Below are 25,498 nucleotides of genomic sequence, written 5' to 3'. Positions count from 1 at the left end.
TTAAAAGGAAGCTTGCGTAAGTTAACTGAAAATTAAATGAAAAGTTAAGAGATGATATAAAGAAAGACCCATATATCAATACAGATGTGATTGCTGAGGTGAAATTGAAGTCTCTGTAGTTTCTATCTTAATTTATTTTTTTTTTAAAAGAAGCAATTTTAATTCTGGCACTTCTGAATTAATCTGAAAGCTTTTGAGTACAAATTTGCCTGTTCACTCAGAGGGATTCAAATGAGGTAATAGACATGTTCATATTTTATACTGCAGACACATCTGCAACTTACACTTTAACCAAATCTGAATATTTAGTTCACATCACAACTGTGGAGATCTGTACTCCTCCCTTCATATTAACTTCTTTTATACACACACTGCAACACAGTCACAAAACTTCAATTTCTTGGAGTTGAAAAAGTGAAAAATTAAAATTGATTCAGCCAGAGTTATCCTTCTTGACCCTTTCAGGATTAACAGCTTGCCTCAATGCACTGTTGTCCCAGATGAATTAGTTGACATTAACGGCATTATCATAGAACTTCTGGCCAACCTGTGACTTGAATACCTTTTTACATTGTGTTAAAGCCAAAGGACTCTATGCACGTTAGCACTGTGGATACGATTGTTAAAATGATGGAGGTTAAGAAACATTTAAAAAAAGAGCAATCAGATGCTCAGGAAAGGGGATGTGCCAATCAAACTTGAAATCTATCTTTCATTTTTTTGTTGAGACTTTTCACTCAAATTAAAACCAACTTAAAAATTAAAGACTTTTAAAATTGAGGAAGGACTCTTTGAGATAGAGCTGGACAACACAGAAATAGACCATTTGCCCATCCAGTCTATGCCAAACTGTTACTCTGCCTAGTTAACCTGCACCTGAACTATCACCTTCCATACCCCTCACACCTATATACTTAACAAACCTCTATTAAATGTTCCAGTTGAACTCTCATCCACCACATCTGTTGGCAGCTTATTCCACACTTGCACAACAGTGAGTGAAGTTCCCCCTAAATATTTCACCTTACACCCTTAACCCATGACCTCTATTTTAGTCCCATACAACATCAGTGGAAAAAGCCTGATTACACTTACCCTAACTATATCCCTCAAGTTTGTATACCTCTAACAAATCTCCCTGCATTCTCCTACTGTGCCAGGGAATAATCTCATAACCTATCCAATCTTTCCCTGTAACCAAGACCCTCAAGTCCTGGCAACATCTTTGAAAATTCTCCCCGTTCTGTTTGCTTGAATAGAAATCTGTTACTAGACAATAAAGATTAAGGGATCCAATATTGTGGCATGAAGTAAAGTAAAAGGCAGACATCATAATATTCCATCTGATTTCCTACATGTCAGAATTGTTATTTAAGATCTGTTTGAACTGCAAATTATGCATTCAATTAATACATCTTTGTCCTACAATAAATTAACCCTGATGGTAACGTAAGTGTTTTTAGTAGTTTTAGCATTCCATATCCTCGCTAGAGCTAGCAGATCATTTTACAAGCTGAAAGAGAAACCTACCAGGTCAGCCAGAAAACCTACATCAATGAAATTCAGCACATTAATAGATTTTGGTTCCATTAAAGGATAGTATTTTATCACAGAGTCACAGATTACTGTATCATGTAAAGAGGCCTCATGGACCAACTCTGTGGGGCCTGTTTCCAAATAAATACCTATCTAGGCTGGTAAAATTTGCACATGTTTGGTCTAGCCACCTAAAACCTTTCCTATCTATATATCTGTCTAGGTATATTCTCAAAGTTTTAATAAGTTTGCCCTTCTCTGGTAACACACTCCATATATCCACCAGCCTTATCGTGAAGTTGCACCTTAGGGCCCTTTTAAATCTATCTTACCTTAAACCAGGGGTTCTCAACCTTTTTTATGCCATGGAACTCTACCATTAAACAAGGGGTCTGTGGGCGCCCAGTTGGGAACCCTTGCCTTAAACCTATGCCCTCTAGTCTTTGATTCCCTTTTCCTCAGAGAAGGGTTGTATACATTCAGTCTATGCATCATGATCTTAGCAAAGCACGTGACTGTAAAATAACAATGGATTTTTATAAATTATTAAATAATTGCTGCGGAGGACAGATTGACACAAAGGAAAGCCAAATCCTTCTTGGTTATACAATCAATTCAAGCTAATTGCCTTAGTCTTCACCTTCATAAAGGACTAAACTGAATCTACATTTCATTATCAAAAATAGAACTGTACAGCACAGTATAGGCCTTTCAACCCACAATGTTGTGCTAGTCTTTTTAACTTACTCAAATATCGATCTAACTCTTCCCTCCCACTGCACTTCATTTTTCTCTCATCCACAAACCTACCTAAAAGTCACTTAAATGTCCCTAACATATCTGCCTCTACCACCACCCCTAGCTGTGTGTTCACACATCCTCTACTCTATATAAAAAAACTACTTCTGACATCCCCACTACACTTTCCTCCAATTACCTTATAATTAAGCCCCCTCACATTGACCATATCCTCCTGTGTCTGGACGTGCACTCGATCTATTCCTCATCATTTTAACTGGGCTCTATCAAATCATTTCTCATCCTCCTCTGCAAAGAGAAAAGACATAGCTCAATCACCCTATCCCCTCTGATCCAGGCAGTATCCTGGTAAATCTCCTCTGCACCCTCTCTGAAGTTTCCACATCTTTCCTATAATGAGGTGACCAGAGCTGAACAAATGTGGTCTAACCAGCGTTGTATAGAGCTTCAACATTACTTTATGACTCTTGACGAACGAAGATTAACACAGCATATGCAATTTTAACCACCATAACAATTTGCATGGCAACTTTTGAGAGATCTATGAACATAGGCCTTGGATCCCTCTGTTCCCCCACAATGCTAAGAATCCTGCCATTAACCCTATATTCTGCCTTCAAGTTCAACCTTTCAAAGTGAGTCACTTCAGTTTTCCAGATTGAACTCCATCTGCCACTTCTCAGCCCATCTCTGTGTCCTATCAATGTCCTAATGGAATCTACAACAACCTTGCACACTATCCACTTAACCACCAACCAGCATGTCATCTGCAAATTTACTAACCCAATCTTCCACTTCTTCAAAGTTACTTAAAAAAAAAATCACAAAAACAGCAGAGGTTTCAATGACTTGCCAGCAGAATATGCTATATCTACGACCACTCTGCCTTCTGTGGGCAAGTCAATTCTGAATCCACACAGCCAAGTTTCCTGGATCCCTCTTCTCATTGCTACCCATCAGGAGGGAGGTACAGAAGCCTGAAGGCACACACACAATAATTCAGGAATAGCTTCTTCCCCCTGCCATCCGATTTCTGAATGTACATTGAACCCATGAACACTACCTCACTAATTTTCCCTCTTCTTGCACAACTTATTTACTGTTAATATATATTAAAATATAAATACTACAAACATATTAATATATACATTAAAATATACACTTCTTACTCCAACTTATAGTATAATTATGTATTGCAATGTATTACTGCCACAAAACAACGAATTTCACAACATATGCCAGTGATATTAAATCTGTTTCTGATCCCATGTCTTGACTTTCTGAATGAGGAACGTTATCAGACACCTTACTAAAATCCATATACACTTATTCACTAAACCTATTTTATTGTTACAGTGATAGAGGCTAGAATAGGTCCCAGAATATTACAGAAACATACTTTTGATACACCACAGAAAAACAGATTTAATAAAACCATGGAATACAGAAAACACATGAACTGAACAACCAATCTAGCTGAACCAGGACAGTGAAGCAAAATTCCCTCAACAACATTAACCCATTGAGCCCAGTTGTGACTGGACATTATGCCTGTGAAGGTTGTTGAAACTGATCCTCTGCTGTGATTCAAAAGAAGTGCATTTCAAAATGTAGTGTAGTAAACATCTATGCTACTGATATTTATGAACGAGCGACCACTTAAGTCCATCAGTTGGAAAAGTGGCTGCTCTTTTACAGATCATTTTAAAACTAACAGTAAATTTAAGACTGATAGGGTAATCTACGAAAGGTAATGGAAAAAGGTTAAAAAGTGGAATTAAATTCTTCCACATGGAAAGGACACGTTAACCAGGGGCTTACAGCTAACATTTCAGTTAATGCCCTTCATCATCACTTCTCTCTTTATAGATGCTGCCTGATCTATTCAGTACTTCTGGCAATTTGTGTTTCTGTTTCAGCCAGGGCACTCCCTAAACAACTTAAGCCACTTCAAACTGAAGAAAATGTTTTGCTTGAGGAAATCTACAAAGGGATTGGGAGGAGTACTGGGGGGAGGTGGGAAGACAGAGCAGGAAAAAACAGAATATATATTGTTGTGCTTCAGTATGAATAATGAAGCAGTTTTCATAGTTGACATTTTTTTACTAAAATTATCATTGAATATCATTACTCCAACTGTCAACTTTATATGGTATTGGTCAGACTGCGCTGAAGAGTATCGTGAGAAGTTTTGGGCCCCTTATCTAAGGAAAAATGTGCTGGCATTGGACAAGGTCCAGAGGAGTTTCATGAGAATGATTCCAGGAATAAGCAATTTGAGTCTGGGCCTCTACTTGCCAGAGTTTAGAAGAATGAGGGAGATCTCGTTCAAACCTATCAAACATCGAAGGCCTAGTGGGTGTGGAAAGGATATTTCTTTATAGTCTAGGACGAGAGGGCATAGCCTCAGAACAGATGGACATCCATTTAGAACAGAGTTGAAAAATGTCTTTAGCTTAGAGGGTGGTGAATCTGTGGAATTCTCTGTCACAGACAGCTGCAGAAGCCAAGTGATTGGGTATATTTAAAGTGGAGGTTGACAGGTTCTTGATTAGTCTGGGTGTCAGAAGTTACGAGGGAGAGCAGGAGAGTAGAGTTGAGGGGGATAATAAATTATCTATGATGGAATGGCAGAACAGACTCAATGGGCTGAATGGTCTAATTCTGCTCTTATGTCCTTATACTGATAAAGCAAAATACATAATCTATTTTAAGCTTATTTTTCAAGCTCTGATATGTAATAAGAATGTAATTTCAATGCCCCATGCAGCAGGTTTCTAAGTTATTACTGTTTGATCAAGGATAACTCTTACAGAGTGTTCATTTCAGTTCTCAGCAGTAATCGTTTTATAGCTATTTGGCATGAGATGCTGTAGTTAATGGCCCAACACACATGATATGGGTTTGCATGGAACATTAGGGGTTTTAAGCACATTTTAAATGGCTAATGATAATACACTTGTGTGTTCATTCAGCTGTGCAAAGAAACGCAGTCAGAACAGAGAAAAAAAACATAAGTTAATAAAGTTAGTTAATATTTAAGTCAAAAGCCACCAAGATGCAACTCATCTTAAGCAGGATCAGAATCGCAAGAATGCCAAATCATCTGCTGCACAATCAATCCAACTGTTAGTTTTTTTTGAGAAAGTGTATTAAAAATGCTAACTGTAGTTATTCTATTTTCTAGTCAGGAGGAACCTTCCTTCTTATGGTAATGCAGAAATGTGCCTGGTCAGTAAGGCTAAAGAGACACTTAGACCTTTCAATCATCCAATATTGATTTGTATCAAGTCTTAAGTTTGATCATCTACAGTTTATTTTCAAGTATAAGACAACATCCATTGGGGAAAAAAAAACATGAACATACCTGTGTGCCAAACATACTGAACCCATACATAAGTACTGGCAGCAAAGAAAAGCCACTGCACTGGTATGAAGAGTAGGCATATTATATCTGATGTGAAGGCTACACAAACAAAAAATACTGAAAAGGCCTGCAAGAAAAACAGAGTAAAGCAATGCATTACAAGCTTAATCCATGAAGTCTTTTAAATTAATACATTGAGCTTCCTGAAGATCAATTCTAAATTCCTAGGGACAAAATAAATTGTTAAACTGGATTTCCTATCAAAGGAGATCATTACAAAGGGGAATGGCAAGAAGGTACCCAAAAAGAAAAATGATGTAGGTTGAAGGGTGTGGCATTCCATAGAATCATATTTTACTACGTCAATATAAGCTGAAAGAACTTTAATAAGCAACTTCATTAGGTAAACTGCTGCTTCAAGTTTATGCATTTAAGAGAAAATTGGACATTTTGTCAAAAACAGGTGCATAATTTGGAAGAAATTCATACCACAGCCAAATATTAACATGGGACATCTGTACAGTAATCAACATGACCTTGTTAAACCACGAAGTATGTTGGACGATAACAGCCTGTCATAAATTTAAAGAAATATTTTCATTTGAAATGGCTAGAGTGAAAGAAACCAGAAAAAAATTAGTCATTTCACAGACAAATTTTCCAATGGAAATTACATGATTACAAGTTCTTCCCCTCCCCTCCCTACATACAGTCTCCCCTGAGCCAACTGAAAACAAGGTGGTGAGTGAAAACTCCTAAGATACTTCTGGTAACAGGTCAACAAATCTGTTCCCCAAAAGGATTCATATGAAATTTGACATAGAAGGAAATGGGTATTTGTCACAAAAGATGACGTTTCCTTCATGGAATATATTCAAAAGCACCACTTTGGCTACCTTATGACACAAATTATATTTGTTCAGTCAAACATTAGAAATTTTCCCCATTTAGTTTGTACTTTGTACTTTTATAAACTGAACTTACTATTCATGTTTCCCAAGTTATATCAAATTTCTCATCAAATGAAGCTAGAATAGAAAGTTCTAAGGTAGCTTCATTTGATGAGAAATTTTGTCAAGTCTAACTTGGGAAAAATTATATTCCCAAGTATATAAAATTTTATATTTTATATAAAAATTATATTACATAAAACTACATTGCCCTGACCACAGTCCCAGAATTAAAAAGGTTTCAGAAGTTAACCTTTAACACATTCCTTGGCAGAGTGCGCTGAGGAAAGAGACACATTGTCAGACTCTCTCTACTCCAACTGTGATTAACTAAATTATTATTACAGATCCTTACAGTAGATGAATACCCTGCTGAAATTAACCCCACTAAGGTACAAATTATTTGACTGCAGACTGAAGTCAGGTGTCAATAGAAACAGTAGTGGACCCAGAAAGCAAGTGAGAAATTTACACATCATATAAGATGGTAAGTAGAGATGGCCAGATCTTTCATGTGACAAGTTTTCATGTTCAAATCAATGAATCATTCAAATGCCTATCTCAAGTATTCGCTTCCAAAGAGCAACACTACACTAATTTTAAAACAGGTATCCCCTCTGTCAAGTTTGCCACAGTTCAGATCTTCAAGTAAACTTAACAAGGCAAGCATATATACAGCAGTACTGGAAGATTCCCTAGTTCAGCTGACGTACAGCACTAAACTGCTAAGTGGATATTACTTCCAAAAGATTACAATGGGCCTGACTGCGCCAATTTACACATTCCTTGAACTATTTTACAGTTGTGGTGACGATGAAACTGGACACTTTCAGTGAAATACAAAATTCCCCAAATTGCTGAAATCCAGCTCCTCTAAAGCGTGCCCAGCTTAAGTCTCGGCAGAGTGGAAATCTTTTAAAATAACTGAACTGACAACTACTTCAACATTTGATGCAATGGCCTCTGCCATCAAGTTAAAAGAAATACAACTGAGATTTTCAGTGGCTTGCAAAGATATAATTATTGTGGCCTTGAAATAAAATTTTATGAGCAGAATTTAATTCTTTTAATTATTTTAAAATGCCAGGTTTATTAACCTTTTAACCTTAATATCTCAAACACATGTACGCCCCAAAACTTCAACATAACCCAAGGATGATTAACTGCCCATCTTGTTAGCCTTGCTCAGATCCTGTAAATGAATAAACAAAAAAAAAATCTTCATTTCTGCTCTCTGTAATATATGGAAACGCTCATTAAAAACTACAGCATTTTACTTCCAAGTTTTCCATGAGAGAGTTTTTAAATACAACTTTCTGCATAGCTTAATTGATGACATGATGGTTGCTGGACATCATAGATGTTTTATTACTGATAGATGAAAGTCATGCTAAATTGGCAAATGCAAAAGAATTTACTCTATTATTGTGGGCAGCTTTCAAGGCAAGCAATGCAGTCAATCTGCCACTAAGATTTTTCAAATTATTCTTGATACTTGTGTTACTTAGTATGCAACTGCAAATGCGTACTCAAGATCCCAAACTGGACAAACATCCCATGTCAACATTTTACACAGATCTACTGAGGAATTTTAAAACAGAACAGCCAATTCCTACACTTAATTAAAAGATTACAGAACTTAAGATGCATTCCACTACTCTATCTTACTTTCCAAGCAACAAATTTCTGCAATAACCAATTATTCTGGCAGATAGTTAAGGCAAACTAAATCTAGATTAGGCGGGGGGGGGGGGGGAGGAAATTAACAGAAACACAATGTTCGGGTTCTCTCCGTAAGTGTTTCTGTTTTGTGACTCCTTTTAGATATAATTCCTTCTGTCCAACAATATTTAGACTGGATTTTCTTGTTTATTTGTATATGTAAAGTTAATAGCTATATATTTGTTGCTGCTTATGTGCGATTCCTTGGCTTTGTTAGCATATGTTTAGTGTTTCTGTTTTTACTTGTGTTCAATAAAAATTAAAAAAAAGTGAAAAAAATATACTTCAGTACAATTACCATACAACTCATTTTATAGTAAACATTATGCAGTCTCAAATGTATTGTACATAAAATCATGTGAATTGCACATTAGATTTTGTAGTACTAGCAGCCATGGTACTGATTTTTGTAGGAAGAATGTAAAACCATTAAGAAATATAAAAATGTTAGCATACAGTTGTACTTTGGTTAAGCAAATACAGCAAGTAGAATGGTGTCAGGTTGAATATTTTTTCTTTATTATGTAATCTTCATGAGGTAATGAAATGTAGATTTACTAAATGTACAAGATCCTGGCTCACTAGAAACATATTTAGAGTTTCCTCTACTCAGGGAACTACAATCTAGATAAAGTTTCAGGGTAAGTAGCTGACTGTCTAAAATGAGAAGTGGAGAAATTTCTTCAATGTGGAAGCTTGTAAATCCCAGAAGTTATAGCTTCCAGTTTATTCGAAATAAGAATCAACAGATTTTTCTATGCCACCTGAAATAAGGGACATGGGAATACAGAGCAAGGGGATTGTCCACAAGCTTACTGAATGACAGAGAAGGTGTGAAAGGTCCTGAGGTCCAATGATAAACACATGAGATTCTACAAATTCTGGAAATCCAGAGGAAAACACACAAAATGCTGGAGGAACTTAACAGGTCAGGTAGCGTCTTCGGAAATGAATAAACAATCGATGCTTCAAGTGGTGTTCCTTTATAGCAACGATATTTCTATTTCTTCTGCTGTTCTATATTCTGCAGAAGGCTTTACTATATAGAGAACCGAGGTGCAATTCATCCACTCAATTTCCAAGTCTACACAGAGTTTTTTATCGAGGGAATTAAAACGGTTAGAGTCAAATTCTATAATATCCAAGTGTGAAGGTGCAATAAAAACAAACAGAATAAATTTGTGTTGCATTAGCACAAGAGCAGCACAAAACTTGTCAAAGTAATTTGGTCAAAATTAAGAAGTTTTGGTAGGAAATATTTTTCTACAGATTTTTTTTTGTTTGAAAAAATACATTCAGGAAAATTGTATTTCCTCTGAAGACTGTCTTCTCTTAGTGTATGTCACTGTCTTCTCTCAGTCTATTTATTGATACAAATGGACAGGCAAGTAAATCTTAAGTACATAATTTGGGTGAAAATTCCTGTTGGTAACCTTTCTGATGAACAATTTGAAAAATAAATAAACATATTACAGTTGATTGAAATATGTATAATCCTCACATGACTAAATTTTTGTTCATTTCTACTCATGGGTGGTTAAAGACCTTCTCTTAGAGCTGTTGCAATTCCCGTAATGACAATGGTAATTCTGTATTTTGAACTACTGACGATGAACAGCTAAAATAGTATCTTAGTCAATACAGTGCATGACTTGGAGGGGAAAATGGAAAAGATCTTTATTTCAGAAACCTATCGAATTCTAAATGAAATTGATAAAGGGAAAATATTTTAGAAGTTAAAAGTCCAACATCAAGGATCATAACTTCAGGATGTGGATATGCCATTCAAAAAGAAGATTAGGAGACATTTCTTCATGCAGCAAGCCATGAACTTTTGGCATTTACTAATACAGAAGGCAGTAGAGCACATATATTTTTTCAGAATAAAAATGTCAAGGCTTACAGAGAAAAGGGAAGGACAGGGTATTGAAGAGGACGGAACAGCCATATGGCCCACTTCTGCTGTTTCTACAATAAAAAACAAGACGCTGGAAAAATATTAGCAAGTCAGATACCATCTAGGTAAAGGGAAACAGTTAATGTTTCAGGTTGAAGAGTCCTTCATCAGAACTAAGAAACAGAAAACTGAAAAAAGAAAAATGCTGAGTTCCTCCAGCATTTTGTGTGTTTCTCAAGATTCTCAGCATCTGCAAAATATCGGGTTTAAGAGAAAAAACAAGTTAATCTAAATCAGGGGTTCCAACCTGATGCCCATAGACCCCTCGGCTAACGGCATAAAAAAGGTTGGTATAAGAGATGGGTGGGGGGGGGGGCAAGAAGCTTAATAAAAGGAATGAATGTAACTGGATAGAAGAATATTACCATTAAATTCTCATGTAATGTATTACTAATGTTGTGAAGTTTGAGTGATACTGTATAGTCTGGCCGATTGTAACTTGCCCAGCAGACCAAAGTATACAAATGGAAGGAAAGGAGGAATAGAAACACAAATGGCCAACCCTGGTACAAACAGAAATGGGTAAGTTACTTAAGTTGGAGAATTCAATGTTAAGTTCCTTGAGTTTAAGTTGGCCATTACTGTATTAGGAGACCACAGACATCGAGAGATCTCAGTGAGATGATGAATTAAAACAGCAGTCAAGGTAACGGAGACTGAGTGCAGTTGCTCCACTAAGTGGTCACTCAAAATACGTTTAATTTTTCCAGTGTAGATGTCAGATTGGGCTGTATGGGGTGTCTAGGGAGGGGTAGCACCTCTGATGGGGGGGGGGAGGGGGCCTGCCGTGCCCTTTTCAAGGCAGCTCGTCCACCTTTGGTCCTCACCTGGTGCTCAACTCTCACCTGTGGCTCCAAGTAGCTGTAACACACACAGCGGCCACACCCCAGTAAACCGTCTCAGAAGACGGGCCAAACCAGGTGAGAGTAGCCGGCAGGTTTTCAACCTTTGGTGAGGTAGGGGATCTGCCTATCCCAGCATGTGAAGTCTGGCCCTGACAGATTGAGTGGAGGAGACCGATTAATGGTTCAACAGTCAAGAAGACAGGCCAGAAGGCGTTTGTGGAGCTATAAGAGCACAACAAGGCACTTAGACATCCTGGTCATCCACTACAAGAGGTGGGGATCTCTTTAAACTCACCCGGCAGGAGGCAAAGGCAAACCCCTGCTGTAAACTGCCGAGTATATGATTTCCCAGTATGTCAGAGCAGGGTGGAGGGAAATTGTCCACCAACTGGAATTTCCAGATGCGACCTAACGATGACGATGACGAGAAGTCAGATTGGAAAAAGTGCCGCACCTGGAAGAAATAATTTGGGTCTTTGGATGGTGGGAAGGGAAGAGGCGTAAGGACAGATATTGGACATCATGTGTTTATGACAGAGGATAATACATGGGGTCAGAGTTCAAAGTAAATTTATAATAAAATACATACATGTAACCACATACAATACTGAGATTTGTTTCCTTGTGAACATACTCAGTAAATCCAAGAAACAAAACAGAATCAATGAAAGACCGCACCCAACAGGGCACACAAACAACTATCGTGCAAAAGACAAACTGTGCGAGTACAAAAAAAACAATAAATAAGCAATAGAGGACATGAGATTGAGAGTCCTTGAAAGTGAGTCCTTAGGTTGTGGGAACAGTTCAGAGATCGGAGATGCAAAGGGATTCATCTCTTTGAAATCTGAAAGAAGAGGAGAGAAATGCATTTCTCATGATGAAATCTTGTTCAAGCTGATGGAAATTGTGCAAGATGATCCATTGAAATGCACTGGCTGGTGAAGTGAAACTGAGTACAGTAGAACTCTGTTTTTGCTTTGACAAGAAGGGGTGAGAGCAGAGGTGTGTGAAATTGATTAGATATATATTTTGGTCTGCTTGACACATCCATTATGCCAAGCTACACAACATCAGTCAGATTATACAAATTAGCCAACACAAAGCTTACCTGTCTTTTAATGGAAATACTACTTCACCATATTTAGAGACAAACCCTTTGTTCCACCCATTACCTTCCCCCACCCTCTGCCACTTAGACCAACTCATCTTCCTGGATTTAACTGAAATATTAACTATTTCCTCAAACGCCTTACCTGTTGAGTTTAAGATTTTCTGTTTTTATTTCAGATTTCCAACACCTGCATTTTTTTTAAATTTTCACCCATTTTTAAGTTCTAGTTCTTCCTTGCTTTGATGACAGAGAATACAAATGATTTGTTGCAGCAAATCCTACAAACAGCCAAAACATATGGCCTTGAGAAGTCTTTGTAATAAGTATACTACAATAACATGTTATCATTTTGTTGTAGGACTATCAAGTTATCTCAACACTCTACATTGTGTCACTTGGTGGGATGCTGCCTTGATCAGGACAGATATTCTCACACTGTTTGCCATTCAAACTTTTGTGCACATTTGGATCAGGATAAGTATGAGCTGAATGATTCTGATAGAACCCAATCAGAGACCCGATGAGCAGATTTAGTACGGTGATCCCTTCAACCTTTTAGCAAACAACCAACAAGTGCATCATAAGGCAAAAATTGGCTGGATGAAGAAAATTTATCTAGATTTAAATAAAACTGAATTTTCCACAGTGCTGGGGAGATATAAATGTCACTGAAACAGAATTGTTGGAAAGCCCCAAGATCTGGTGCATGGGTCTTGAACATAACAATAGTGATATTTATTGAGATACAGCACAGAGAGCTGTGCCACCCTGCAATCCCTCAATTTGATCCATGCTTAATCACAGGACAATTTACAATGACCAATTAACCTGCCGATCAGTACATCTTTCGACTGCAGCAGGAAACCAGAGCACCCGGAGGAAACCCACACAGTCACAGGGAGAACGTACAAACTCCTTACTGAACCTTAGTCACTGGTACTGTAAAGCTTTGCACTAGCCACTATGCTACTGAGCTGCCTAGCCTATTTTATAACCCATTTCATTTGTCACTGTAATTCTTCAATACTGCACAGACAGAATGAGATTAAGTAACAGGATACCAGCAATGGTAATGATGTAAATCACAATATGAAGTTGCGGTTTCATCCATCTGGCATTTTAGATTATAAAATTTATCGGTGAGTTACTTTGCCAAATTTCTTTCTTTCAAATGAATGATGATATTATAGACCTTTGGTTGATTGTTCTTCAGCTCAGGTGTCTTGCTCATGCTCTAATGCAAAGAGCATTGCGCTAGGATCTCACTTGCACACAAGGTCCTGCTGCTAGTAGAGTCCAAATGTTCAGTCAGCGTTAAAATCAACAAGTTTTGTGTCAGGCTAACAGATTTTAACAACTTTAATAGTAAATCACAGCTTCAAGGCCCACAAGACAGATAATGTCCTGTCTAATCCGCTCCATTTAACAGTAATCTGTCCAATAGAGGGTAGTTTTATGGTAAAAATATTATGCTTTCTAAATGGCTACATGGCAGTGATTCCCACAAATGTTTTGATGGGAAAAGGTCTCTATACCAAGGTGATAAAGACAACACTAAATAGATTATCTCCATGTCAGTATTGTTACCACTTGGCACTTGCAAAATCTAACGTCTATTTCCATCAGAGCTGATCCAATTTCTGGCAGAAAGTCCTGCCAGAGCTTCTATCATTGCTTCCTCCAAATCAATGGATGTTTGACACTATCTAACCTGAACCCTCTAGACTCCAATGCAATTGGACTCAGAGTTATTCACATAACAACAAATACAATGGCTCAGAGATTGGCAGCAGCAAATCCACGCAATAGATAGCACTGCCACTGTCTTGAAGAATGCTGTCCACAAAGGTATAACAATCAGTGTGGCATACATTTCAGCTCTTTCTACAATAGCTGTAACTAGTCATTAGCTCTAGGAATCTCTGGCATCTTGCACGTAAAGCAGCCAATCAAAATGAAATGATTCTCTGGCAATAAACCAAGCAGTATTAAAAACAATTCTAAACTAACTTTACAAATCACAAAATAAGTACTAAACATCCATGATTAAAATAGCTGAAATATCATACACTTGCCCAAGGAATTTATAAATATTTCCTAGAGAATGAAAAAAAGTGTATGATAAAAACTAGTTTAAGTCCGTGAAACAATTATTGGGCAACTTGAATTGTAAGTACAGTGGATTCAGATTAATTGGGCCATCAGATAATCAGTGCAGCTGCTTAATTGGGACAACTCAAAGAACAAAAACTAATCAAGAACATTGCCTTCATTTCTTGGGGACACTATGCTGCTTAATTAAGACAGGAGACTGTTACTGAACAGTTTCTAACTAGCATCAGTCCCATGTACTTATGTGGCCATTGGACACAACAGAAAGAAAACAATCTTAAATACCATCAGTTATGTGCATGTGTTCAGGAAAGTAACTTCAGTCACTGATAGGTGGGAGAAGTAAACAGTAAGACAATTCAGAACTGCTTTGCTCATTGTTTCAAGCATTCAGGATTAGAGATGCCAGAAATGGCCAGGAGTGAAAATAAAACAATTACTTCAATGGGTTAGGAACTAAGAAGAATTTGAAGGTTTCAACCATAATCTTGAATGTTACAATGAAAATTTGGAGGATGCAATCGTCAAAAGCATTGTATAAAGGCTGTCCATTATTTGCAGTTGATGTCTCAGCTGATTTCGTTAATTTACAGTGAATTAAAAGAACACAGCAGCATACACTGGATGAATTCCTCTGTTGGTAACTACTAGGAACTAACAGTTTTATAATTCTGTAGTGTTGGTAGTGTTCTAATTTGTTCTGTTTTCAATTAAATACATAATTTGTTACTCAGTTAAACGGTAGTTTGTCTGTTTTCGTAATAATACCTTTTTAACCATTTCCATGGTTAATTGGGGCAACCTTTTAATTGGGCCAAAATGTCCCGCTCCAATATGTCCCAATTAACCTGAATCCATTATCCTGCCATTACAATTTACGAAACTGAAGGTTTGGGGTTTCTTTCCAGAAAGAGTTGTTTGCAATTACCTGAATACTGTGTTATTCCAGAAAGTTATGTTAGAAAGGTTTGCAAAGCAGTAGATACTGTAGATTAAAGATGGAAAATTGTGGACATATTTTGTGGTTATAATTTATTTGTAAACTACAGAAGCTGCCACCAAATTTCCTTCATTATCGCAATGACTGTTACTGTATTTCCCCACTACAAATTCTCAGCCATAAACTACAAGCCTACAAAGCTTAATTTCATTCCTCTAATATCCTAATATCCCTATTTTAAAGATTACATGCACATTTGTGAGAAATTCTGCTATAATTTTATTCTTTCAAATGGAATTTTAATTGACTCTACATTAAAATCATATTCTTTAATTGTCATTTTAAGTAATAATGTTTGTTTGCTACCCAAGTGTAATTGGCCAAAGTTTCCACTGTTGTTTTTATTTTGATTTGCCACTGAAATGCATACTTGGGAATTTGAAGGGCACACAGAAAAATTCATACCAATTTTCCCCAGCCACAAATCATCATAGATCCTGATCTTCATATTAAGAACCAACAAAAGTGAATATGTTCAGATGAGTTCAATTTCAGCACACCTGGGTATGGTGGAAGGGGAAGTGACCAGAATCTGAGAAAGACATCATTAAATGTGTAAAAGAACAAAGAAAAACTTTAAAAAAAAAGTCAAAAAAGTTACATGGAAAGTGGGATTATGTGGATTGAATAAAAGCTTAACAGTCATCACAAACATTCTTGGCATACCAATATAAAAAGAGCTAACAATGAGGGAGAAGGTACAGAAAAGCTTGCTTGAGTTATGTCAGGAATGGTATGTTAGGGAAGCGGGGGTGGTGATACGTCTCTAACAAAGGAAATGTAAGATGCTCCTTTCCTCCACTAGCCTGCGGGGCACCTTACAGCAAGGTGCAGCACCTGCTCAGCACCTCCACCCTCCCCACAAAATCAGGGTCACATGAAGCCACGGGAGCAGGTGGCAGATGCTTGTATGAGCTGCTGGTGCATATCACAAATCCTGGCTATGCGATCACTGATGCCAGGCAGGCCATCTCTAAAGAGCATTAAGAACAGCTGGGGTCACCCGTCTGGTAAAGATACTGCCCAGAAGGAGGCAATGGTGAACCACTTTTCTAGAAAATATGCCAAGAACAATCACCCATGTCATTTGACATTATTATGTGCCATGTCATAGGACATGGCATATAATAATAATAATGATGATGATGATGATGATGATACAATGGTTCTCAAGCAAATTTGAAAAACCGAAGTTCTTCCCCCCCCCCCCCCCCCACCCAAGAGAAGCAAGGGAAACTTTTCAAAGATCTGAAAGGATGATTAGTGAAAGGAAGCTTCCAAATAGGTACCAATGAGAAAAGACACAAAATAAGTCACATAATAAGAGAAACAAGAACTTGTTACCATTATTTTTTGGGGGATTTGAATTTCCTTTGCAATAAATGATGATTATGGCACTGATGGTTAAAATACTTCACCATGATTTGAAAATAATGCAAACGCACGCAGAACTGAAATGGAGTCAAAGTGCATGCTTGCAAATGAGATGAGAATTACAAAGGGGCACAACAGACCAGGGTCCTCTCTGTCATTCTTCAATAATCATTATTGTCCTAATTTACTAAGTTTACATTTATTCTAACATATTATTAACATAGAATGCAACAGAAGAAACATTAGTGAAGCCGACTTTACCATTTTACATACTTTAATGTCACATAAGATTTAACTATAAGATCTAAACATATGAGACAATGTTTTATGGGAATTCTTCAAAAAAAAATCCAAGGAAACATGCTTCAAACTTAAAGAAAAATCTATTCCAATTTGAATAGTTTTAGCTTAGAGGAAGATGCCTACATTGGCTCCTTAAAAGAATCAGCCAATGAGTTCCATAAATCTTACTTTTTCAATGTCTTTTTGAAAATTATCAATCTGATTCCACTATCCTTTGGATGCATTAACTACTTAATGCAAAATATATTTCTTCACATGATCTCTCTGCCGAATGCTCTGTCCTCATGATAAAGATTCTTTCAAAACTGCACTGAAAATTACCATTTATTAATGCCATTCAAGATTTTGATATTCTTCTATGTAGTCTTGTGTCTATAAAGAAAACACCACCAGATCTCTAACTTGCATGGAAATTTGGAAGTAGTACTAGCTAAAGTGGAACTGTTTTAGTAAACCTCTTCTCTGACCTCTACAAAGTTTCGAATGTTTCCGAAAATATGATACCCGGAGATGACCACTCCAACTGGGCCATAACTAGTCCTGTACTTTTGTACTAGCTGAACAAAGTGAGCAGGTTGTACAGCCTCTCAACTCTGCCATTCAATGAGATACTGATTGATCACGTACCATCAGCCCACTTTATGACCTGATCTACACCACTGCCAACCCCCACCAATTCTTAACAACCAAGAATCTCATCTTCCAGCATTCACATATTCAGCAAAATGTCCACAACAATGTGGCAGGAAGTTCCAAATACTTACAATCTTCTTTACAAAAAAAAATTACTTACCACAGTCCAAAATGGCTGACTCAGCCTCTCAACAAATATTCTACTGACCCTTTTCAGACCCGTATACTTCTCAAAGATCTCTCAAGTTCCAGTGAGGGCAAAGTAATATGCATTTATAATTACAGAGCAAAGCATGTTGCATTTTGGAGAAAATAAAGCCCTCTATGTGAATTACCGCCCCCACTGCTTTTCTAACATTGATTAAAATTGCATCATTTAAAAAATAAAATGGGAGTTGATCACAGCTTCTTAATTAGAAGGTTAGTTCAGTAGTGGGTTCAAACATAACAGACCGAACTACTACATGTATAAACCATCAGAATTCTCCAACCAACTTACCAGACCCTGGTATCTGAAGGAATCATAAACACTCCTGATGAAGAGCCAGAAAGGCCAAAGATATTCAAAGCGGAATTCGAGGACAAAATCTGCCAGCAACACCAGTGCCCACACAACAAGGAACTTAAGGTACAAGAAAGTGCTGCAAAATGGGAAAAAGAAAACAATTTAGGCATTGAACTACAGATTACATAATTTGATTTTGTCATCAAGTACTCAAAGTTCAAAAAAGTCATCCATTTAATCAGACCAATTGATGGAATTACATAAAAATTATGAAATTTAGGCCACTCAGCCTATTTTTGCACTCATCATCTTACACTAGGTTCCCAAACTGTTCCTCCGTCCTTTGCCTTCAAATACCCAACTAGCTCTTCCTTTAAATTATGGTGAAGCTTTTTCTGCACCATTTATTATGAATACTACAAATAATCTTGTTCTTCTGCATTGTTTTCCCTTTTTGTTCTCAGCCAATTGCTGAAACCTGACTATCTCTCCCCATTTTGCCACTACTCAATGGAAAACTTATCAACCTTTTTACACTATGAACCAATTATTTAGTTTTCATACACTTCAAAGAAAATAATAAAATTCAGTTAGTTCTTCCTCATTACACAAGACAGAATCAGCACTGTGAAGCCTCCTTTGACTTCACCACCTTGCACTTCATTATACTGCATTCAAGGTCTTATTGCAATACAATAAATTTTATTTTATATTTCTTGCTATAAAATGGATTTGCCAGTTATTTATATTTTTAAAAAATTGCCACTGACATTCCTCTTGGGATAGAACGTATTTTAGTCAGCAAAATTTTATAAACTACTGAGCTCTCTGCAATGCATGGTTAAGTTCAAAATCTGGTTCAGGGTGGTCTTCAGGTAAAATGTGAATCAGAAAATAATTTGTTAGCTAAGTAACTTTGAAGGGTCACAATAAAATCTAGAATTCATTTATTTCAGTATTTTCTCTTGTTATTTCCTGCCTTTTCTTTGTTTCTTAAAGGTTACACATTCTTCAGTAAATAGAATTCAACCAACATGGATCACTCAATCACTTTTCAAGCAGACTTCAAATCTCAACAAGAATGCATCGTAATTGCAGAATGCATTTGATCGGTGATGCAGCAGTGTTATTGTGGAAAACAAATGCTCAGTGGAGACAACACTTTAGCCAAGATAGAAGATTGGCAACAGGAAACAGTTGGTATTAATGGGTCTGTTTCTGGTTGGCAAGTGAGGCATGACATAGGCATGAGGCCTTGTGTTCAGCAGTGCTCACAAATAGTGTTCCTGCCTCAAGGCCCAGTGACACAAGTTCAATCCTGACTTCAACTGCTGTCTGTGTGGAATTTCCACTTTCTTCCTGTGACTGTGCAGGTATTCTTGTATCCTCTCAGTCCAAAAGATGCTGGTAGGTTAATAGGCCATTAATAGGTAAAACAATGCCTTATCAAAAGAACCAAATGGGATTTGTTGGGCTAGTGAGTGAAAGCATGCTGTAGGGCTACAAGAGAATGAGATTGTTCTGCCTAAATTGGTGTGGACTCAATCGGCTTAGTGGTTTCATAGGGTTGGGTCGGGGACAGGAAAGAGGAGACAACTTGCAACTGGTGGAAATTAGAAGGGAAAAGACAAATTGATTAAAACAAATCAAGATTCTGCGGGGCTGAATTAATTTTGAAAGGATGCTTCTCTTTGTTGCAGAATCTAGAACTAGATTTCACTTCACCGTTTAAAAATAAAGTTATGAAGCATCATGGGTTTCCTTTTTTTATGGTTATGATCTTTTGCAGTTCTCCAATGTCTTTAGGAGTCATAGAATATTTCCTAAGGCAGAGGGAGACAAGGGAATGAAATGTTCCTGGGGCAGACAGGAAGGCAGAGGTGTGATTGCAATCAGTTTAATGATTGGTTGTAACCTTTAATGAATGGAAGAGTAGATTTGAGGGGCCATATAGCCTCCTCCTGATTATATGGTTGTGTAACTGATCTTTAACCCTTCCTCAGAGAATCTCTAAATGCTCAAAGTTCACAAAATAATCAGTAAGACAGACAAATCTTTTCCTCAGTTCAGCCATGCTTTGGACAAGTAAATTAATTCGACAAAGATTTGGGAACAAATTTAAGATATTAGTATTCCAAGAACTCATCTTAAACTACAGGGTAATTGGGAGTCCATTTTTTGATGACAATGAACAAACTGAGGATTTATTGGTCCTAGTTATAAGAGAACGTGCATTTAAAAACCAGGGCACATAGGAATACCTTGTCATAGAAAGCAAAGATTGTCTAGAATTCATTTCTGTAGATGACTGTGAAAGATACATGTTGGAAGTAATTACAGAGGAAGCAAGATATATTTCTGAAGCATCAGGAAATTGGGGACATTGGAGAACTGGCATAGAAACGAAGAAAAGATCTAAGGCATACAACTATGACAACATTGAATGGTAATACAGGCTTGAGGCTAGAGGATCAGATAATATTCTGATCTTAAGTACTTTTAACAAACCAAAGTAACAGATATTTTAAAAGGAAGTTAAATCCTTTTCCAGCATATCACAACCATCAACTCTCCATTCACAATGTCTTTTTCAGTAACTGCCATTTACCTCAGCTAGTTTTAACTAAGTGTAAACAAAAACTTTTAGACAAAATAATTAATATTTGATGCAGATCAATGACTGCGGAATAAGGAAAATATTGATGTTTCAGGTTAACGACCTTTCATCAGTTCAAAATCAGCTTTTTTCTAAATTGCAGGGAAGGAATCTCATTGACTGGGTAGAGGCTGAATAGCGAAAGGTGGTACAAGCCAAGCACAGATATTGTTAGATCTGAATGAAGATCGTCAACCTCTTTCTACCATTGCTACCTGTTCTGCTATTTCCAGCACCTTGTTGTTATTTCAGATTTTCAGTATCTATATTTTTCCTTTACTTTTCAAACAACTTTCAATGATTGCATTAGGATTGAGTATTCAACCAGAGGTTTAGGTAGCTCCAATCTTAGTTAGTCAGACAAAGAGGAAAGGCCTTTGTGCTTAGAGTTTACAAGGCCTGATCTATTATGAATGCCATGGGCACACAGAATTACTGTAGGAGGTTGTGCACAGAACAGACATGGGCCCTTGTTACTTCAACATTTTGTACACCTTCCAGTCCATTCTACTGTAATCATACATGGCTTTTTACTCAACTGTGAAAACAATTAAATCACCTGAAATGTTGACAACCTTGGAATAATAAGATTATGGACATACTCATCCCAGCCAGATCCAGAAACCTAAGAGAGGAACATTTATGCATTGTTTCAATGAGGAAAGGAGATTCATCTTCCGTCAACACAAAGATCAGTTCCCTTGCCCTACATTTTCCTTCTTCAATATGAAGAATACAAGTAGGGTTAAGTCATTCATCCATGTTGAAAACTCTAAATAACAAAATCAGATTTAAATATTTCAAATAGATAATTTTACTTAATAAAATTTGTTAGAAGTTTAAACCTTAAGGCCAAATTCCAGTATTTGAAAATCCAAACCAGAGTATAATTAAATGGGTTTAGTTCCTCAGTGTCAGGGGAGGGGGTAGTGGGATAAGCTCCCACCACCTATTAAATGCTTCCAATGGCGTGCATCTCAAATAGCCTCTAAAAACCAAGTCCAGCTCCTGGCCTTCATGTGTGGTTTAACTACTAAGCCCAGCAGAATCATTACAACTGACAGGATAAGGGGCAAAGACTGATTACTGGCACCTTAAAATCTGTTGCTTTAGGGAGATGGGGCTCGTCAGTCGTGGTTGCTAGCACATCAAGAAGGAAAACTCTAATCTCAAACCTCTGCTGCCTTGAGGCTATACCAACTCAGTTCCAGGAGTAAACCACAAGGAAAGATTCAGAGCTGAAGTCCCTAAGAAAGTTCAATGTTGAGTTCATTGCTGACTGGCAACTCCTGTGACCCTGCTGGTGCTAAGCTGTATCAGTCACTGCCATTCCTGTATATCCATCAGATGGATGGAGAGGGGAGCCTGCTATAGGGGTAACAGCTTGCTCTCCATATCGTACAGCCCTGACTTGCATATCATGTAGACAGGTGGGACGCAACATCTATTGTCGACGCCGACCAACTGTATCAATAATGGGTGATCACAAATGATCTAAATACTGCATGCAAACTTAACAATATCCAATTTGTCTTAGTCATTTTCACCTCCAACACAATAAATTAAATTTATATAGAGAAATTAAATTATTAAGTTAACTTGACTTACATGAAGAACCAAAACGACAATTCAATTTGCACTAAGACAGACTATGTTACAATAGAGGAATGACTTAGCACAGGGGTCGGCAACATTTACCACTGAAAGAGCCAATATGGACCCATTTCCCACAGAAAAGAAAACACTGGGAGCCACAAAACCCGTTTGACATTTAAAATGAAATAACACTGCATACAACGGTTTTTTTTTGCCTTTATGCTATGTATAAACAAACTATAATGTGTTGCATTTATGAAATTGATGAACTCCTGCAGAGAAAACGAAATTACATTTCTGCATGCAACAAAAACATTTTGAACTCCGAAAAAAAGACGTTGGGTTGAAGGTTACTCCATAGTTAGCCTACCTTGGATTGAAGAATTAAAAGAAAGCGCGCACTGGCGGGTGTCAGGCATTGGCAGTGGTGATGTATATTAATAGCGATAAAAAACACGTTGTAGCGGTGTAGCGCTACACGCAGCGCTAAAATAAAGACACTGCAGTCAAAGGTAACTTTATTCGAACTAAACAGCTTTGATTTAAAGCCTCCCTCAACCCGTCCCCGTGGGCGCGGATGCTCCAAAAGACACGTACTCACAAACCCCCGTAGGCTATCTCCCTTAGCCGGAACGGTGGCTAATTGTGAGCCGGTTCGGATGTGCCAGGAAATGGGGTCTCCACAACGTTTTTAGATTGTACAAGATCACCATAATCTTCAAATTTCGAATTACATTTCAAAAACTAACAAACCACGGGGAGCCGCAGCACAGAGATGAAAGAGTCACGGGTTGCCGACCCCTGACTTAGCACATTAAAAGACTGCTGAAGAAACTCAGCAGGACAAGCAACATCTGTGGGGTGGGGAGGGAGGGGAGGAAAGAGAAAAAAAGTCTGTTTTGGGCTGAAACTCTACAGCAGAGAATGGAGAGATGGAGAGAGAAGATAGCTGGCTGTTGGTGCTGGTGGGAGGGGGAAAGATGGGGAAAAGGGCAGAGAAAGATGGAACGCATAACACCATAAGCACTTCACTCCACATCGCCCCCTCCCCCCAAACAAAAGTCAGATCTGGTGGGCCAATCTGCCTGCAATCACCCATACTCTAATTCACCATGCAGTGCCTGATGAGTTTTGGATTCCAGCATCAAAGCTTGAGTGGTAGCAAAGCCTCCAACAGATCACTGGAAACTCCTGCACGCTACTCCACTCACAAATTCCCCTGAAAGCTTTCAACATCTTGCACCACCCAAACCTCCTTGATAGTTCTGATAGCTACTAAAAGTACAGTTAAAAAGCTACTAATAAAACAGCTCAAAGCATTTATATGCTTCAATTATTACAAACAATAATATTTCACTTTAGAGAAACTCTTACTTCTCTCATTCCCCCCCCAACACACACACACACAGTCCCCAAATCCCATATGAAATTGATGTCATGATAAATTACAGCAGGGTGGAATCTTAACAACAAACTCCATGTTTGCCAATTCTAGCAGCTTCTTTTGTACATTTGACCGAGCATTTATACATCCCAAAAAAAGGTACTTAAATGGGTTATATTCCAGTGGTTTCACCTGGCGTTTACCTTCAAACTCTGTGCAAAGAAGAAACCACCCTGCATACTCAGGGCCATAATCTCATTTTTCAGGATGATCCTAAGATAACCCTGGAATGAAGAGTTTTAGTTCCTTTGCTCCATTGCCAACAATTTTAAACTATTTTCCTGTTGCCTCACTTCCCAACAGGTGTATACAGTTCATGATTTTTACCTCCTGTTATGACTAAGACTATCCAGGGAGTTGCCTCCAAATGTGTCCAACCATTTCCCTCATGCACAAGCTCATCCTCTTTAAGGTTTCAATCCTAGACTGCAATCAATGTAGAAATATTGGCTCAAATCCTTTACTCCCTCTCCAGATATGTTGACGAATTAGGTATTTCCAGCAGTTTCTATTTCAGGTTTTTGGTTTATCTGACTATTACCTTCTCCATCTCTCCTCAAGCCATTTGAGCATATCTCAGGCTCACAATCCTCCTTCCATTTCAACCAAATTGCTAGCCATTATTATATATTTGTCAGTCCACATTATTAGTCATCAGTTATATTGCTTAAGCTACTACTCCCAATGCCTCAAGCAGTGATTTCCAAATATTCATTTCCACTGCATAGGTCTTTATAATTTTACACTGCCACTCCCAAATCCACCTCAATATTTTACAAAACTACAAATAAAAAATTCCCTCCTTTCAGGTATCCTTGGCCCATTTGCTGCTTTTTATAAGTTAGCTGTACTAGCTAACTTGTGGGAGAAAGCAGGAACGGTGCACTGATTGTGGATGATCAGCCATGATCACAGTGAATGGCGGTGCTGGCTCAAAGGGCCGAACAGACTACTCCTGCACCTATTGTCTATTGCACTAAGCTCCCTGAACATCTGTCCGCCATCCTCCAAATGCATGTAGTTGTGATCTATTCATATGTATCAAGTCATAGCTTGAGAACCACCTACAATATGTACTTACCTTAATGTTAACCCCGAACTATATTGCTAAAAATCATCTTTGTCCCTGTTTCATTTACATGTTGCCCTTCAGTAATGCCCAAACCTATGTGAAGACAACATCCAATTCCACCTCATGGCTATCTCTCTCAATCCATAGACTATCAGCAAATTATTAATTACAGACTGTTAATGTACAAATGAAAATTTGCCCCATTCTCTCTCCCTGGGGCTAAAACTTTAAAAGTTTGAACCAAACCAAATCTACGGTATAAGTCATGTCAGATATACAATAGATTCCCATTAATTTGGACACATCAGGACCCAATTAAACAGCTACCCCCAATTATCAGTTTCTTGGAAATAGTTAAAAAAGGTATTTTAAAAAAGGGACAAACTACGGTTTAGCTGAGTAACAAATTATGCATTTAAATGACATTCAGAACAAATTAGAATACTACCAAAGTTACTATAGTACTATAAAACTGTGCATTAGTTCCTAGTAGCTAGCAACGGAAGAGTTCATCCAGTGTACACTGCCGGGTATAGGGCGTCCAGGGAGGTTT

At 37.7% G+C, this 25,498-nt stretch overlaps 1 protein-coding gene across 1 annotated transcript in view; it reads right to left on the bottom strand.

The window, feature by feature from the left end:
• maco1b (macoilin 1b) overlaps positions 1 to 25,498 on the bottom strand; it is a 102,908-nt gene that overhangs the window by 38,683 nt on the left and 38,727 nt on the right. Inside the window, exons 3-4 of the mRNA XM_059954551.1 lie at positions 18,172 to 18,313; positions 5,663 to 5,789 (exon numbers count right to left, since the gene is read on the bottom strand). Coding sequence (XP_059810534.1) covers positions 5,663 to 5,789; positions 18,172 to 18,313 — 269 coding nt within the window. The remainder of the gene's footprint in view (positions 1 to 5,662; positions 5,790 to 18,171; positions 18,314 to 25,498) is intronic.

Source organism: Hypanus sabinus, chromosome 30, assembly GCF_030144855.1.
Source record: "Hypanus sabinus isolate sHypSab1 chromosome 30, sHypSab1.hap1, whole genome shotgun sequence".
NCBI lineage: Eukaryota > Metazoa > Chordata > Chondrichthyes > Myliobatiformes > Dasyatidae > Hypanus > Hypanus sabinus.
This window is presented reverse-complemented; position numbering and strand designations above follow the sequence as displayed.